This window comes from Siniperca chuatsi, linkage group LG18, assembly GCF_020085105.1.
Source record: "Siniperca chuatsi isolate FFG_IHB_CAS linkage group LG18, ASM2008510v1, whole genome shotgun sequence".
Classification (NCBI taxonomy): Eukaryota; Metazoa; Chordata; class Actinopteri; order Centrarchiformes; family Sinipercidae; genus Siniperca; species Siniperca chuatsi.
This window is the reverse complement of record NC_058059.1, coordinates 20,048,636-20,062,053: the sequence shown is the minus strand read 5'-3', so window position 1 is coordinate 20,062,053 and position 13,418 is coordinate 20,048,636. Positions and strand designations below refer to the sequence as shown.

The 13,418-nt window shown below is 39.2% G+C and overlaps 1 protein-coding gene across 3 annotated transcripts in view; it reads right to left on the bottom strand.

The window, feature by feature from the left end:
- Positions 1–7,350, bottom strand: part of si:ch211-127i16.2 (probable flavin-containing monoamine oxidase A) — a 40,220-nt gene extending 32,870 nt beyond the window's left edge. For 2 of the 3 annotated variants that reach the window (XR_006375554.1, XM_044174783.1), the window contains exons 1-6: positions 7,093–7,350; positions 6,870–6,957; positions 4,467–4,647; positions 3,741–3,855; positions 2,704–2,861; positions 1,829–1,918 (exon numbers count right to left, since the gene is read on the bottom strand). Coding sequence is in view for 2 of the 3 variants with exons in the window: in XM_044174783.1 (XP_044030718.1) it covers positions 1,829–1,918; positions 2,704–2,861; positions 3,741–3,855; positions 4,467–4,647; positions 6,870–6,957; positions 7,093–7,210 (750 nt within the window). In the remaining variant the exon portion in view is untranslated. Of the gene's footprint in view, positions 1–1,828; positions 1,919–2,703; positions 2,862–3,740; positions 3,856–4,466; positions 4,648–6,325; positions 6,396–6,869; positions 6,958–7,092 lie in introns of those variants that run through there. The other variant, XM_044174784.1, reaches the window with a different exon arrangement.
- Between the last annotated feature and the right edge of the window lie 6,068 nt (positions 7,351–13,418).

Below are 13,418 nucleotides of genomic sequence, written 5' to 3'. Positions count from 1 at the left end.
TGCAGAGCTCTCATGTGCTGGCTCCCTTGGTCTCACATGTATTTCCGCAAACTTAAGCCTCTGGTGAAAATTAAATCTCACCCACCACAGAACATCACTGTACAACATAGAAAGCTCTTGTCTTCTGAGACGTAAAACAACTAGATATTTTTGGGTACTGAAAATTAGGAATTCAAGTTACTATATTTTTTAGCTCTCTACTAACTTTAGGATTATTTAAAAAATATATTTTTATTCACAAGGCGATAACACAGTAAAGCCCCTCTGTAATTAACAATTCATATCTTCCGGCACCACTGTAACAACCCTCAGCTCTTTAGAGCAGAGGCTGTTAGCTTTTTCAAGGTCAGAGCTGAAAATTAAAGGTGTCCCACCTCCACAAGTTTGGACAAGCTTTCCTCAAAGTCTCAAGGAGGCCAATTAATTTATTTTCACACTCATAAAATGTTGATTTTATATTTTTTGGTTTGTATGTGCATGGCACTATTGCCTTGTGGCAAGAAGGTGCTGGGTGTGAAGCCAACCAGGCCTACTGGGGCCTTTCTGTGTGAAGTTTGCACGTTCTCCCCGCGCCTGTGAGGGTTTCCTCTGGGTCCTCCGGTTCAGCGTAGGTGAACTGGAAACTCTAAGTTGCCAGTAGCTGTGAATGTGTCTGTCTGTCAATATGTGTTAGCCCTGTGATAGACTGGCAAAATGTCAAGGGTGTGCCCTGCCTCTCACCCAATGCATGCTTGGATAGGCTGTAGCGCCTGTGACCCTGCAAATGATAAGTGGGTATAGAAAATACTTCCTTTTTCTCATTCTTACTCTGATTATTACTGTGGTGTACTTTATTATTGAGTCATTTGATTTTTTTTCAGGTAATGATTAATCGTTTGATTATTTAGTGTATACATTTTTAAGGCCACAACTAATAATTACTTTTATTATTGAGCTGCCTTTTTTCTTGACTAATCGCCTAACCGTTTGGTCTATAAAAATTAGTAAAGAATGCCCACCACAATTTCCAAGAACCCAATCTTGAAATTGTCTAAAATCCAAAGATATTAAGTTTACTATCACAGAAAACTAAGAAAACCAACAAATATTCACGTGACCTGTGATTTTTGGCATTTGATTGATTATCAAGATAGTTGACATGTTGATTGACTAATTGATTAATCAACTAATTGTTTCAGCTCTAATAGTGTGTCAGAAAATCACAATTCCCCAGAAACCAGAGTGACATCTTCAATTTGCTTATTTTGTCCCACCATATGTTCAAATTTACCATGATATAAACCAGAAAAGCACCAACTACTCTCTTTTAAGAGGCTGAAACCAGTTAATTTTTGGTATGTTTGCTTGATGAATGACATAAACAACAAATTCATTAGCAAAGTTGTTGTCAATAATTTTCTCTCGATCAACTAATTGATTAATCGACTAATCGTTCCAGCACTACTTTGGAGTATATTAGGAAATGCAGACAGAGACAAACGGCAGTCTCCTACCTGAATGAATTCGGTATTCAGTTCAGTATTCTGCAGTCTATAATCCAATAATTTAATATTGTATCATCTTGTAAACAAAATTCAATATTTTATGCTGGAAAAATCAATAAATACACAAATATATACATAAACAGTAGAAATAAACAATATATTGAGGTAAAGCTCTACATTTAAGGGTGGATGGAGCTTTCTTGGTCTTTCAGCTGTGGATAAGGGAGACATTCAGGCGGAACAGACAGTGCCTTCACAGGAGACAGCCTGTTTCCCCACTGAGGATGCTGTTATCTCTGTGTCGCGCCTCATCAATCCCTGATTGAGCTGTTACTGTACTCTACCTGCCATATGGCCGTCACAGCAGAACCCAGCCGGACATTCTTCCACCCAACATGTTCTGCCAGACACTCTGAAAGCTGTTGGGTGCCTCCCTGTGGAGAGACAGATATTACACTTCAAGGTGGGTTTTAAACCCATAGATGCCCTCCTTCCCTGAGTGGGCAGAGTGCTTAAAGGGTCACTTCACCCAAATTACAAAACAACAAACCCCTGGTAGTGTCTAGCCAGCTGTTCGGATAATTCCATTATATTTGCCAAGATTTTGATGTATCTGCCTCTAAGACTTCTGACGACACCCCAGTGCAGTAAAACATTTTGTTTGTGATGTTCAAGCAATTAGAAATTACATTTGAAAAACTCATCAGCAACGTCTCTTTTGGGGAAAAATCATAATAATTCCTTCAGGAAATAGCTAAAAGGCCATAATAAGAAAATTGCTGCAGATGAAAAAAGTGAAAGAAATGTGCTAATGCACAAGTTTGGAACTAGAAAAGCTTTGTTGCCATTTTCTTTAAAGCCACGTGTGTCCTTTGTAGGCCTTCAGCCCTTTTACACTCCTCCACTATGAAGGTTCAGAAGCAATAGCACAAAAATAGAACAGTAAGGAACCATAACTTTCATGCTGAGGGAGCTCACAGAAAAATCCAATACAAGACCACAGCTCCAAATGTTTAAATGGTCCCAATCGATGACGCATCGAGCACAAAGAAAGGCAATGTGTTTGTTGGGACAGGGCTTGACTGAGATGTGCAGACTGTGTTGAGGGGCCGGATTCAAAGTTTTATTAGAGTAGAGAAGAAATCCAATGTGGTCTCAAGTTTTGAAAAACCACTCAAGTCAACAACATGCGGTCTGAGGAAGGATATGAGCTGTGTACCTTTATCTTGAACTCCTGAGCAGAACCTGGAGTGCTCTCCAGCAGCGGCAGTACCCCTCCAGCTGCTGCAGCATACATGAGGAAGAATAGGAAGGACATCTGTGATGGCTCCATGCCAAAGACAGACCTGCTACACAGTCCCATCTCCTCTTTTAGTTCTGGCAGAAAGGGATGAATGAATACATACTGTCGCTCACACACACGCAGTAATGATATGCTTTTCCCTGCAATGACAGTGTTCTGCAAAGTTATACACCATTACAAATGTAAATGCCTTTTTAGCCTGCAGTCAGTAAATCTGGTACTGCAATGTATTGGAATATAAATCTAACCTACCAGCATGAATGACAGTGTCCACACTGAAATATCTCAACACATGCTGGATGGACTGTCATGACATTTGGTACATACTTTCAATATTCTCAGAGGATGAATGCTAATGACTTTGTTGACCCCTTGACCTTTCATCTAGCACCATCATTAGTTCACATTTTAAATGTATCCAGTACTTTAGTTTATGACCAAATACCTGCAAAACAGCATTCCCATCAGCCTTGGCTGTTTTTTTCTGTTTAGTGCTAATTTGCATGGTAGCAAATGTTAGCATGCTAACACACTAAGCTAAGATGATGACCAACATTGTACCTTCTGCATTGTGCGCTTGTTAGCATGGAAACCGCTACTATATGAACTACTATCACTTTTACATTTACTTCACTATGACTGCTAAGGATCAGAGACAAACTTTGGACCTCAACTTTTATTCATCTTAATTTATTTTTTTTTACATTGAGCATCAAAGAGCTGCTATCATGGCTGTACACTCAGTCATAGTTTTGTCACCAAAAATGTAATTAAAGCATCTAATTTGCAATGGAAACAATCAGATTTGTATGCTACACTGTATCTAATGTCTTTATTAACATTACCATAAATCTCTAACTTTGTCCCAAGACTGACACAGAGTAGAAGGAACTCAACATGTTCTATTGAGGAAGATAGAAGAGGTGATATTTAAAGCTAGTCTTAACCCTGACCTGCAGTCCAAGCATGTTGCTCAATGTACGAGTGCAGGGTCATACTGTCTAGTTCAACAGCATTGGGAGTCTTCGAAGGATCCTGGACACATACTGTGGCACACAATCTGTCAATCTGAGTGCAAAATACAGTCACTACAACACGCCCACACATGATGATTTACCACTGTGAACCAAAAGCATCCCATTGATACAGATAAAAAACAAAAAAATTGCTGGAGGCTGCCAAATATGATTCTAGCAGGACATTTCCCCCCACATTTTCTACTTCCCACTGCTACTCTAACCATTTATCCTGGGCAGGAAATGTCGTTGTACTTTGTTGTGTGATAAATTTACTCTTTTCCCATCAATCTATAAGCACGCTGCATCATAAATGTAAAATACCATTACCACATCAATTTGGGACTTCTCATTAATTCCCAGGATAGTAAGGATGTTGGACAGTAAAGCTGATTATAAAAAAATATGGTTGTAAAAACTGGCCTCTAAAGAACTACTGTATATCTGCTGATGTACAGTATGCTGTATAGCGTCTTATTCTCTGCAGAAGTCAACAAGAAATTAATTAAACCACTCCTCAGCTTTGTAAGTATCATATTTGTCCACTGAGAGTTGTGGTTATTTAGCTGATCCCTATCAGATATTTCTAAGCATTGGGGAGGACAGCTCTGACTGAACATAGTCCTAAGTACATACTATTGCTGCATAAGTCTGTTGCCTCACCTTCCACAAGAGCTGGGTGAGATCCACTAGCACCACTGGGGAGAGAGCAGGGATACTGGTTCTGTAGGAGCGAACTTTGGCACCTGGCCCGCCCATGTGGTGCACCTTCTTGCCACTATTGAATTGGGGATAGGTCTCTAAGCCCAGCTCCTTAATGAGCTCCAAGATGTGTGTTTGGGTGCTGAAAGAGAAAGGAAGTCATTTTTTTATGATGCTTATGTTTACAGTTTTTCTGGATTTGAGCTGATACATAAACATGATCCTAAATGCATTTATTCTGTGTTTAGAGAAGTGGGCTCGAGAATACAACATTGTCTGAGTGAGTCCTTGAACAACCGGAAAAATCTCATTTCACAAGTTCTCTATTTGAGCTGCTCTGTTGCCAGCAGTTGACTACAGATTGTAGCCCATTAGCTAGACAGCTCCTAGATACAAATATGTGAGAGTTTGTTACTTTGATCAGAGCAGTCTGTGCTGTGAAGTGGTCTGAATGGTCTGAACTGAAATTTCTCATGAACATCCTTGTTCAAATAGGACTTTAGAGTTACTGTACAATAATTCCTCCAGAAGGTATGAGAAATTAGGCAGTTTTGAGATAAGCTGGTGGAGACGGTGTAGTCCCTCATTCGTCCAGCAGTGTTCTATCGTAGAAAAGGTTTCAGTCGTAGTCATCTGGACACTGTTTTCAGAATCAAGACGTTTCAGCTCCCATCAAGTCATTCTCAATTGTGAAAAAATGGGGGGGAGAGAACTGGAAATTTAAGTTACTCTGTGTTACATAAGCCCTGCCCTCAGGAAGGAATCTGCCTGAGCATCTGTTAATAGCTAGTTTCACCTGAAACTGACCTAATTGTTTCCAAGATGGCCCAGTAATCAGTAATCAGGCCTATTGTTTGTTTGTTTGTTTGAAGATTCTAAGTAGAGAGTAGAGTTGGTTTGAACGGGGCATCAAGGAAGCCATTTTTGTGAAAAAAGAGAACCCCTCTTTGAACAGAAATGGTGGTCTGAGATTTAATCTGCCCAAAGTCTATCAGAGTGTATTATCACCTTGGTCACGCCAATCACATGCTAATCAGGTACTTAACAGTGATGAAGTAGATGCAGCCAGAAAACAATAGGCCTGATTACTGATTACTGGGCCATCTTGGAAACTATTAGGTCAGTTTCAGGTGAAACTAGCTATTAACAGATACTCAGGCAGATTCCTTGAGGGCAGGGCTTATGTAACACAGAGTAGCTTAAATTTCCAGTTCCCGTCCCATTTTTTTCACATTTGAGAATGACTTCCGGATGGGAGCCGAAACGTCTTGATTTTGAAAATCAAGTGTCCAGTCATCTGGACACTGTTCTACGATAAGCTGGTAGATGTGATCTAAAATAGCTCTTATTTGGATCTCCATTTACCTGTTACCAGTGCAACAGCTACTCTTCCTGGGATCCACAGGAGAAAAAAAAATCTTGTTACATACTGTATATACAGTATGCATAATGTAAATAATGTAATATAATCAGCAGTACCGCAGCATACACACTGCAATCAAAGGCCTTCTGACTACAGTACCAGCCTATTAGCACAACAATGAACAATACACATCAACATTCTATTCTTTTCACACTAAATTATGTAAACCTTCATATACTTACAAGGTGATACACTAATACATAATATTATTGAATCATTCTATAACTCATTAGTCTTTTAAGCTTTTTTTTTTAAAGTAATCTTATTCAAAGTATTTCTGATAAATGGGCAATTACAGCACCTTAATTGCTTATATGATTGACATCAATATTCTTAAAACTCAAAATCCTCAGCTTGTGTCTCCAAGATAGTGTGTCTGATCATCATCCATCTTTACCCGCTTATCCTTGGCTGGAGCCAATCCCAGCTCACATCTGGTGGGCAGGTTCAAACCCAGAACCTTCTTGCTGTCAGGTGACAGTGACAGTTAATTTGTTACAATTATCATGTGGATGAAGCTTGTCTAACTGAGGTCTAAATGTTCTGCCTGTTCTGACATTACAAACCCTAATTATTTTGGAATTAAGTTCTTCTGCACTGCTTCCTATGACTACATAGTGAAAAAGGTGAAATGTCTGACTGACTTTCAGTTGCATACTAGCAGCTCGCTCCAGAATCACTGATTTAATATTTGTCTTATGTTCAGCGCAACTCTGCTGCATTTAAATCACTACTAAATGGTTTTCAGTATCATAAACAAAACAACAAATTATTATCATGAGCAAAATGTTACTCTGTTTCTGTTCCTGTCAACTGGAAAATCCCCATAAGACATAACCATCCAAAAGAATAAAAAATATCAACTGGAGTGACTTTTAAAATGTTACTTTAACGTGAATTGTCTTGGTTTCCTCTCTTATTATTTATTTGATCAACATTACCTTCCTACCCACTGCCCTCCAAAGTCCCAGCAATCAACACCACTGGCTGCTGGTATTTCAGTGGACACTGTGCGACCTCCCACCCGATCTGCATGGCACACCAGACATGATTTAGTCAGAACAGCGCCTCTTTTCAACAATTTCACAACCAAAAGAATCCAGTATAAAATGACTCACCATTTCAGATTACTTTTGCTTTCAATCATGATACAATTTTACAAACCTTTTCCTTCCGCTATCAGTATTCTCAACTTGGCATTCCTTTTTCTGAGCAAATGAGCTGCACTCAGTCCAGATAGTCCGGCGCCAACAATAACAACATCCCAAATTTCTGTAGTCATAGTCAAGCTCTAGTGACTACGTTTTTTTGTGCCAACTTAGCGTGTGCTGGCAAACCATGGAATCAGAAACAGAACTTGTATTCCCTTTTCTTCTCTGTATCAATTAGGTTATCTTTCAAAGCCTGGGCTGCTTTCATAATAGTGCACTTTGGAACTGTGAACAACTGAGCTTGTGACCCACTTGGCAGAGAATTGGCTGTGTAAATTCCAGCAATAAAAGCCAGGAGAAGGCTTTTGATTTTTAAACAGTAGAGACATTGTCAGATGTAAAGTCTTGTGCATTTGCAACACTTAAAAAATATGCAAATGTTCAAAATATTAATGTTTAAAAATAAATTATAATAGTAATTAAGTTATTCTGTTAACAAGCAGTGTGTTTGTAAGGCAAGGCAAGTTTATTTATTTAGCACATTTCAACAACAAGATAATTCAAAGTGCTTTACATAAAACATAAAAGTCATCAGGACAAAATGTAAAAGAAAAAAAGGCAATATAAAAGTACATTTAAATACAATTAAAAATAGTTCAATAGAAAATAAAAATAAGATAAAACAGGAGAGTAAAAGTTACAGTGCAGTGTAAAATATTAATCGAAAGCCTCAAATTTGATTTAATTAAAGGCAGTGGCAAACAGATAAGTCTTCCGCCTTGATTTTAAAGACCTGAGAGTTGTAGCGGATCTGTTTGTTCCAGATATGTGGTGCATAAAAACTGAACGCTGCTTCTCCATGTTTAGTTTTGACTCTGGGGACAGAAAGCAGACCTGTCCCAGACGACCTGAGAGGTCTATATGGTTCATAACGTAGCAAAAGATCGGAAATGTACTTTGGCCCTAAACCATTCAGTGCTTTATAAACCAACAGCAGCGTTTTAAAATCAATTCTTTGAAAGACAGGAAAGTGCAGGAAGAAAGAATGGGAGAGAGGGAGGCACAATGCAAATACCACCTAGAATTTTTAAAATAGTAGAAATGTAATTGTAGTGTAGTGTAGTGAGAGAAACGAGAAAACACAAAATTACGGGAGAGAGAAGATGTTGAGTTAGTAATATGCAGTAATGTGATAAAAATGCATACAGATGGAGAGGGAGAGAAGGAGAGAGGAAAGAGGTGCATCATGGGAAGACTCCCTGCAGTCTAGGCCTATTGCAACATAACTAAGGGATGGTTCAGGGCTCAGCTGAGCCAGCCCTAACTATAAGCTTTATCAAAGAGGAAAGTCCTAAGCCTACTCTTGAATGTGGAGATGGTGTCTGCCTCCCGAAACCCAAACTGGGACCTGATTCCACAGGAGAGGATCTTGATAGCTGAAGGCTCTGGCTCCCATTCTACTTTTGGAGACTCTAGGAACCACAAGTAAGTTTTAGAGAGACCTGTAAAGACACTATTATAGTAGTTGAGCCTAGGGCTGCCTCGAGTAGTCAACGTAGTCAACGACATCGACACTGAAAATGTGTTGACACAATATTTTTAACCCACACATGGTTTGTAATTGTTTTTCTTCAATATCACTAAGTAATTGCTAGGTCTGATTCACCGGCTTTCTCTTACCAGCACTCCCTCTCCTTATTCAATCCATAGGTCGCTTGACCACAGCTGTGTCTCTCTTTCTCCAACACATTAACACAAACCAAAGGACGCTTCATGGTTTAACTATTTTTCAGCAAGACTGCAAGCCAGACTGTGGAGCCGTTTGACCAGTCTGATCGCTGGATTGGCCACCACAGCGTGACGTCTGGTTGCTCTTCTGAAACCATAGTGTTGTCTATTCATTAGTAAGGAGAGCTATTTAATATCTTTTGTCCTTGTAGCTGTCTAACATAAAGCCATAAAGTTGTCTACTTGCTGAACAAAAGAGGTCCCAGAATGGAGCCTTGGGGAACTCTGTATGTAATTTTTGTCCGCTCAGATGTGTAAATACCTATAGACACAAGGTAGTCCCTATCCTTTAAGTAAGGTTCAAACCAGTTTAATACTTTGCCAGTCCCACCCAGTTTTCCAGTTGGTTTAGTAATATGTTGTGGTCGACTGAATCGAATAATACCAAGACTGAAATTCTGCCACTGTCTGTGTGGATGTCAATGAAGACTTTAACAAGAGCAGTCTCAGTGCTGTGGTGTGATGTGAAGACATCAAAACAGTTGTTTAATGCCAAGAAGTTGTTCAGCTTTTGAAAAACAGTTTTTTCAGTGATTTTACTTGGGAGGTTTGATATGGGCCTATAGTTGTTCATTAGTGACGCGTCTAGATTGTTCTTTTTTAAGAGTGTCTTGATGACTGCAGTTTTCAGGGACCGTGGGAAGACACCTGAGAGAAGAGACGTATTAACAATTTGTAGAAGATCTAAGGCCATGCAATTAGAAACATTTTTGAAAGCACCTGTTGGCAAAATAGCAAGACAGCAGGAAGAGGATTTCAGATGTTATATAATGTCCTCCAGGTTTTTATGGTTGATAGGATCAATTTGTGTCATGCTATTTGAATTGATTTTAAGTGGACACAGGGATGACACATATCCTGTACCTGATATGGATGCACTGACTGCCTGTCTAATTTTCTGAATTTTGTCAGTGAAGGACGAGGACAATTCATTGCAGGCCCTGGTGGATAGAAGTTCAGAGGCTACTGACACAGGAGGGTTTGTTAGCCTGTCGACAGTAGCAAACAAGGCACGTGCATTATTATTGTTTTTGGCGATAATGTCAGAGAAGAAGGGCCGCCTTGCATTTCTCAGTTCTAAATATTAAATGCGAAGTCTCTTTTTATAGATGTCATAATGGACCTGGAGATTTGTTCAGCTTTACAGAACTCTCTTTTTTCTATTCTTACCAGCATGGCATTTCTTCATGGAGATCTTTTCTTATTAGAGACAGCCTTCACCTTAGTGGAGCATCATGGTGTGGAAAAGAAACCCTGAATAAATATTTCACTGGTGTTTTCATTAATGTAGCGTTTTGTGATCACCTCTGTTTGAACGTTTGTGTGCACAGAGATAGCACTCTCAAAGAAAACACAGGAGTGATCAGAGAGAGCAACATCAGTCACCACAACCTTAGAAATGTTCAGACTTGGAGATGATTAAGACCAGAGTGTGCCCCTTGTTGTGTGTGGGCTCTGTCACATGCTGAGTCTGTCCATAGTTATCAAGAACACAACACAGTTCTTTAGTCCCTCTGTCTTGGAGGTTGTCAACATGGATATTAAAATCACTAAGAATGACTACACAGTCTAAATGAACTGAAGAGCAACATATTCAAAAGAAGCAAAATTTCCATAAGACATCTTCTTGCATTGGAGGGAATCATTAAAAAAATGGCAACTCCACCTCCTTTCTTATGCACTCTAGCTTTGCTCATAAAATGGAAGTTGGGAGGCAAAGACTTGATAAGAACAGCTGCAATGTTGGTCTAACCAAGTTTCAGTTAATAACATGACATTAAGATTGTGCTTGATGATAAAATCATTGATTAAAAGTGTTTTTCCTGCCAAAGACCTGACGTTTAATAACGCTAAATTAAATGTGTTAAAAGCATTATCTGCCCAATTTTTTGTGACAGACTGTGGCTGAAGTGAAATGGATGCTAAATGTGATAAATTTGCAGAATCGATTGAGTGCTTCCTGTTTCTTAGCAGATTCACCATTCTTTTTCTATTACCTATCAAGACAGGAATACCAGTATGAGTGGTAATTTTATGAAAATGTGTTTATATTTCAAATTATTATGCTGTCACAGATGTGAATGACTTTTATTGTGAGTCAATCTGAAGTGAAGGCAACGCGGGACCATGCTGTCTTTTTAACAACTTCAGCTCCAAGATAAGCCTCAAAGAAGCAAGATGCGCCCAATGAGCCAACTCTAACTGTTTTGAAAAGCGTAAAAGTCTGTTTTTTTTACAGTTGTTATAATTAAGAGATGTTTTATTGAAAAACTCCAACTGGGACATACTTAATAAAACAACCATCACCCATTGAAAAATATATAGAATTGATTCACAGAATGGAGTAATTAATAGTAAATCAGTAGCAAAATGATGTCAAACTATTGCCAGTATGGCACATGACAAAAATTATAACTTAATGGGAGGCTGAGCTTGGAGAAGACATTGAGAATGAAACATGGGGGGGACCCCAAATCCAATGAACAATTATCAACAGATATTTTTTAACCGCAAACAGAATGATAAATGACAATCCAGATCTAACAGGAGCCTGCTGGAGAAAGTGTAGATAACAATCTGCTAACTACTTGCATGTTATTTGGTTATGTTCCAAGTTGATGAACTTCTGGACCGAAATCTTTCTTTTTATAAATGGTGTTCTGGAAATATCCCTGCAAATGAATCCCAAGACTGCAGCACTGAGAGTAATAACAAACTGAAACTACGGACAAAAACATTTGAAGAAAATGGCACCCACTCGTTATAAATAATGTCTCAGACCCATGAAAACAAACCAATTGAAACAAAAACATGATGTTAATTTTGCGTCATAATGCAACTCTTTATGAATCCGTCTACTCTTATTTACTCACCTTTTATTTCTTTTTTGTTTTGCTAATGAATTTGCTTTCTTTTTTTGACCTTAGTCTTTCTTTTCCTTTAAGAAATAAATAATACGATGGAAAAAAAAGAAAAGAGTAAAATATCAGGCCTGTGGAGGTAAAAGACATTAATGTCGGTGCAAAGTAGTTTGACTTGCATACTGTCACGGATACGCCAGGCTCCACCAGCCACTAACCATCCACACCTGCTCCCAATCATACTCCTGCTCCCCATTAGCTCCCAATCACAGCCTGCATAAAAGCCCTGCACTCACCTCAGTCTGAGTCTGACCTCGTTTGTGACAAGGACTCCATATGCTACTCAGCATAAGACGTTTTCTCCAGCGGTCTCCTGTCTCCAGCAATCTCCCTCTCCAGCGAGTCCTTCCTCCTACAGACTTCCCTCTCTCCATACCTACACACCTACACTATCTGGCAGTAATCCAATAAAGAACATTCTGGTTTCATCTCGGTCTTCCCTGCCTGTCTGTAACACATACAGCATGTGTATAGAAACCAAAGCGGTTCTTATGTGTTTTTAAAAAATAAATAAATAAAAACTTGACTGGTTCATTTTCTCCCAGTTGCTTACCAAGTGACAAGGACAGTCAGCTTAAGGTCCAAAGAACTGTTGAATTTCTTTAAAAGGGGGGGGGTAATGAGTTATTATAACATAGTTACATAGCAACAAAGGCATAAAAGACGTATATGTTTAATTTTTCTAGGACTCATGTAAGCAGTGAAACCCGCTGTATTCACTTGGATTGTTGCCTGTTTTCTTATGTCTTTCTTCATTTTTCCCCACTGAAGCTGTTTTCTAGCTCAACAAATACCAATCCCAGAGAAGCCAAACTTGGCAGGTGTATATGCTGTCCAACTGCTTAGGCAAGGCCAAAAACTCATGTTGCACAATGGTTACACATATTTGTATTTTTATTTTAATAGTAACTGTGATTATATCTGTGTGGAGCTAGTAATTAGCTACTGAATCTTGACTTGAGTTCAGCAGTTTCAGTTGTGGTTCCAATGGCCTGTCCTTTTTTGGATTTGAATCCAAGTTGATAAAATACCTAGAGTAAACAATTGCTCATTTGTATATCCAACAGACATGGAGCAACATTCGCAGTCATTTGGAGTCCACCTGATGAATTTAAGTTTAATTTACTCTCCCTTTAGCTCTGTTCCATTGTCCACCATTTCCCATAGGAAATATCTGGCACTTTGGCTGCTAAATACTCTGCTATGTTCACCAGCTACTCGCCAGCTATCAGGAAGTTTTTTGAGAAGCTGGTGTTGGATCATCTCAAAACCAGCCTACCCCCTGCATTGGACTCCTACCAAACAGGTCAATAGAGGATGCCATCTCCACAACACTTCACACCGCCCTGTCTCACCATAACATCAACACCTACATGATAATGTTGTTCATTGACTTGAGCCCCTCTAAAGCAGTCACTAAACGAGATGACCTTAGCAGCACCTCCCTCTGACTGTAACTTGACTTCCTAACCAGCAAACCTCTGTGAGGTTGGAATACCGCACCTCTTCCACTTTGACCCTGAATACTGGAGTCCCACAGGGCTGTGTGCTGATCCCACTCCAACACCATTATAGTAAAGTTTACTGGTGACACTATGGTGATAGGCCTCATCAGCAACAACAATGAGAC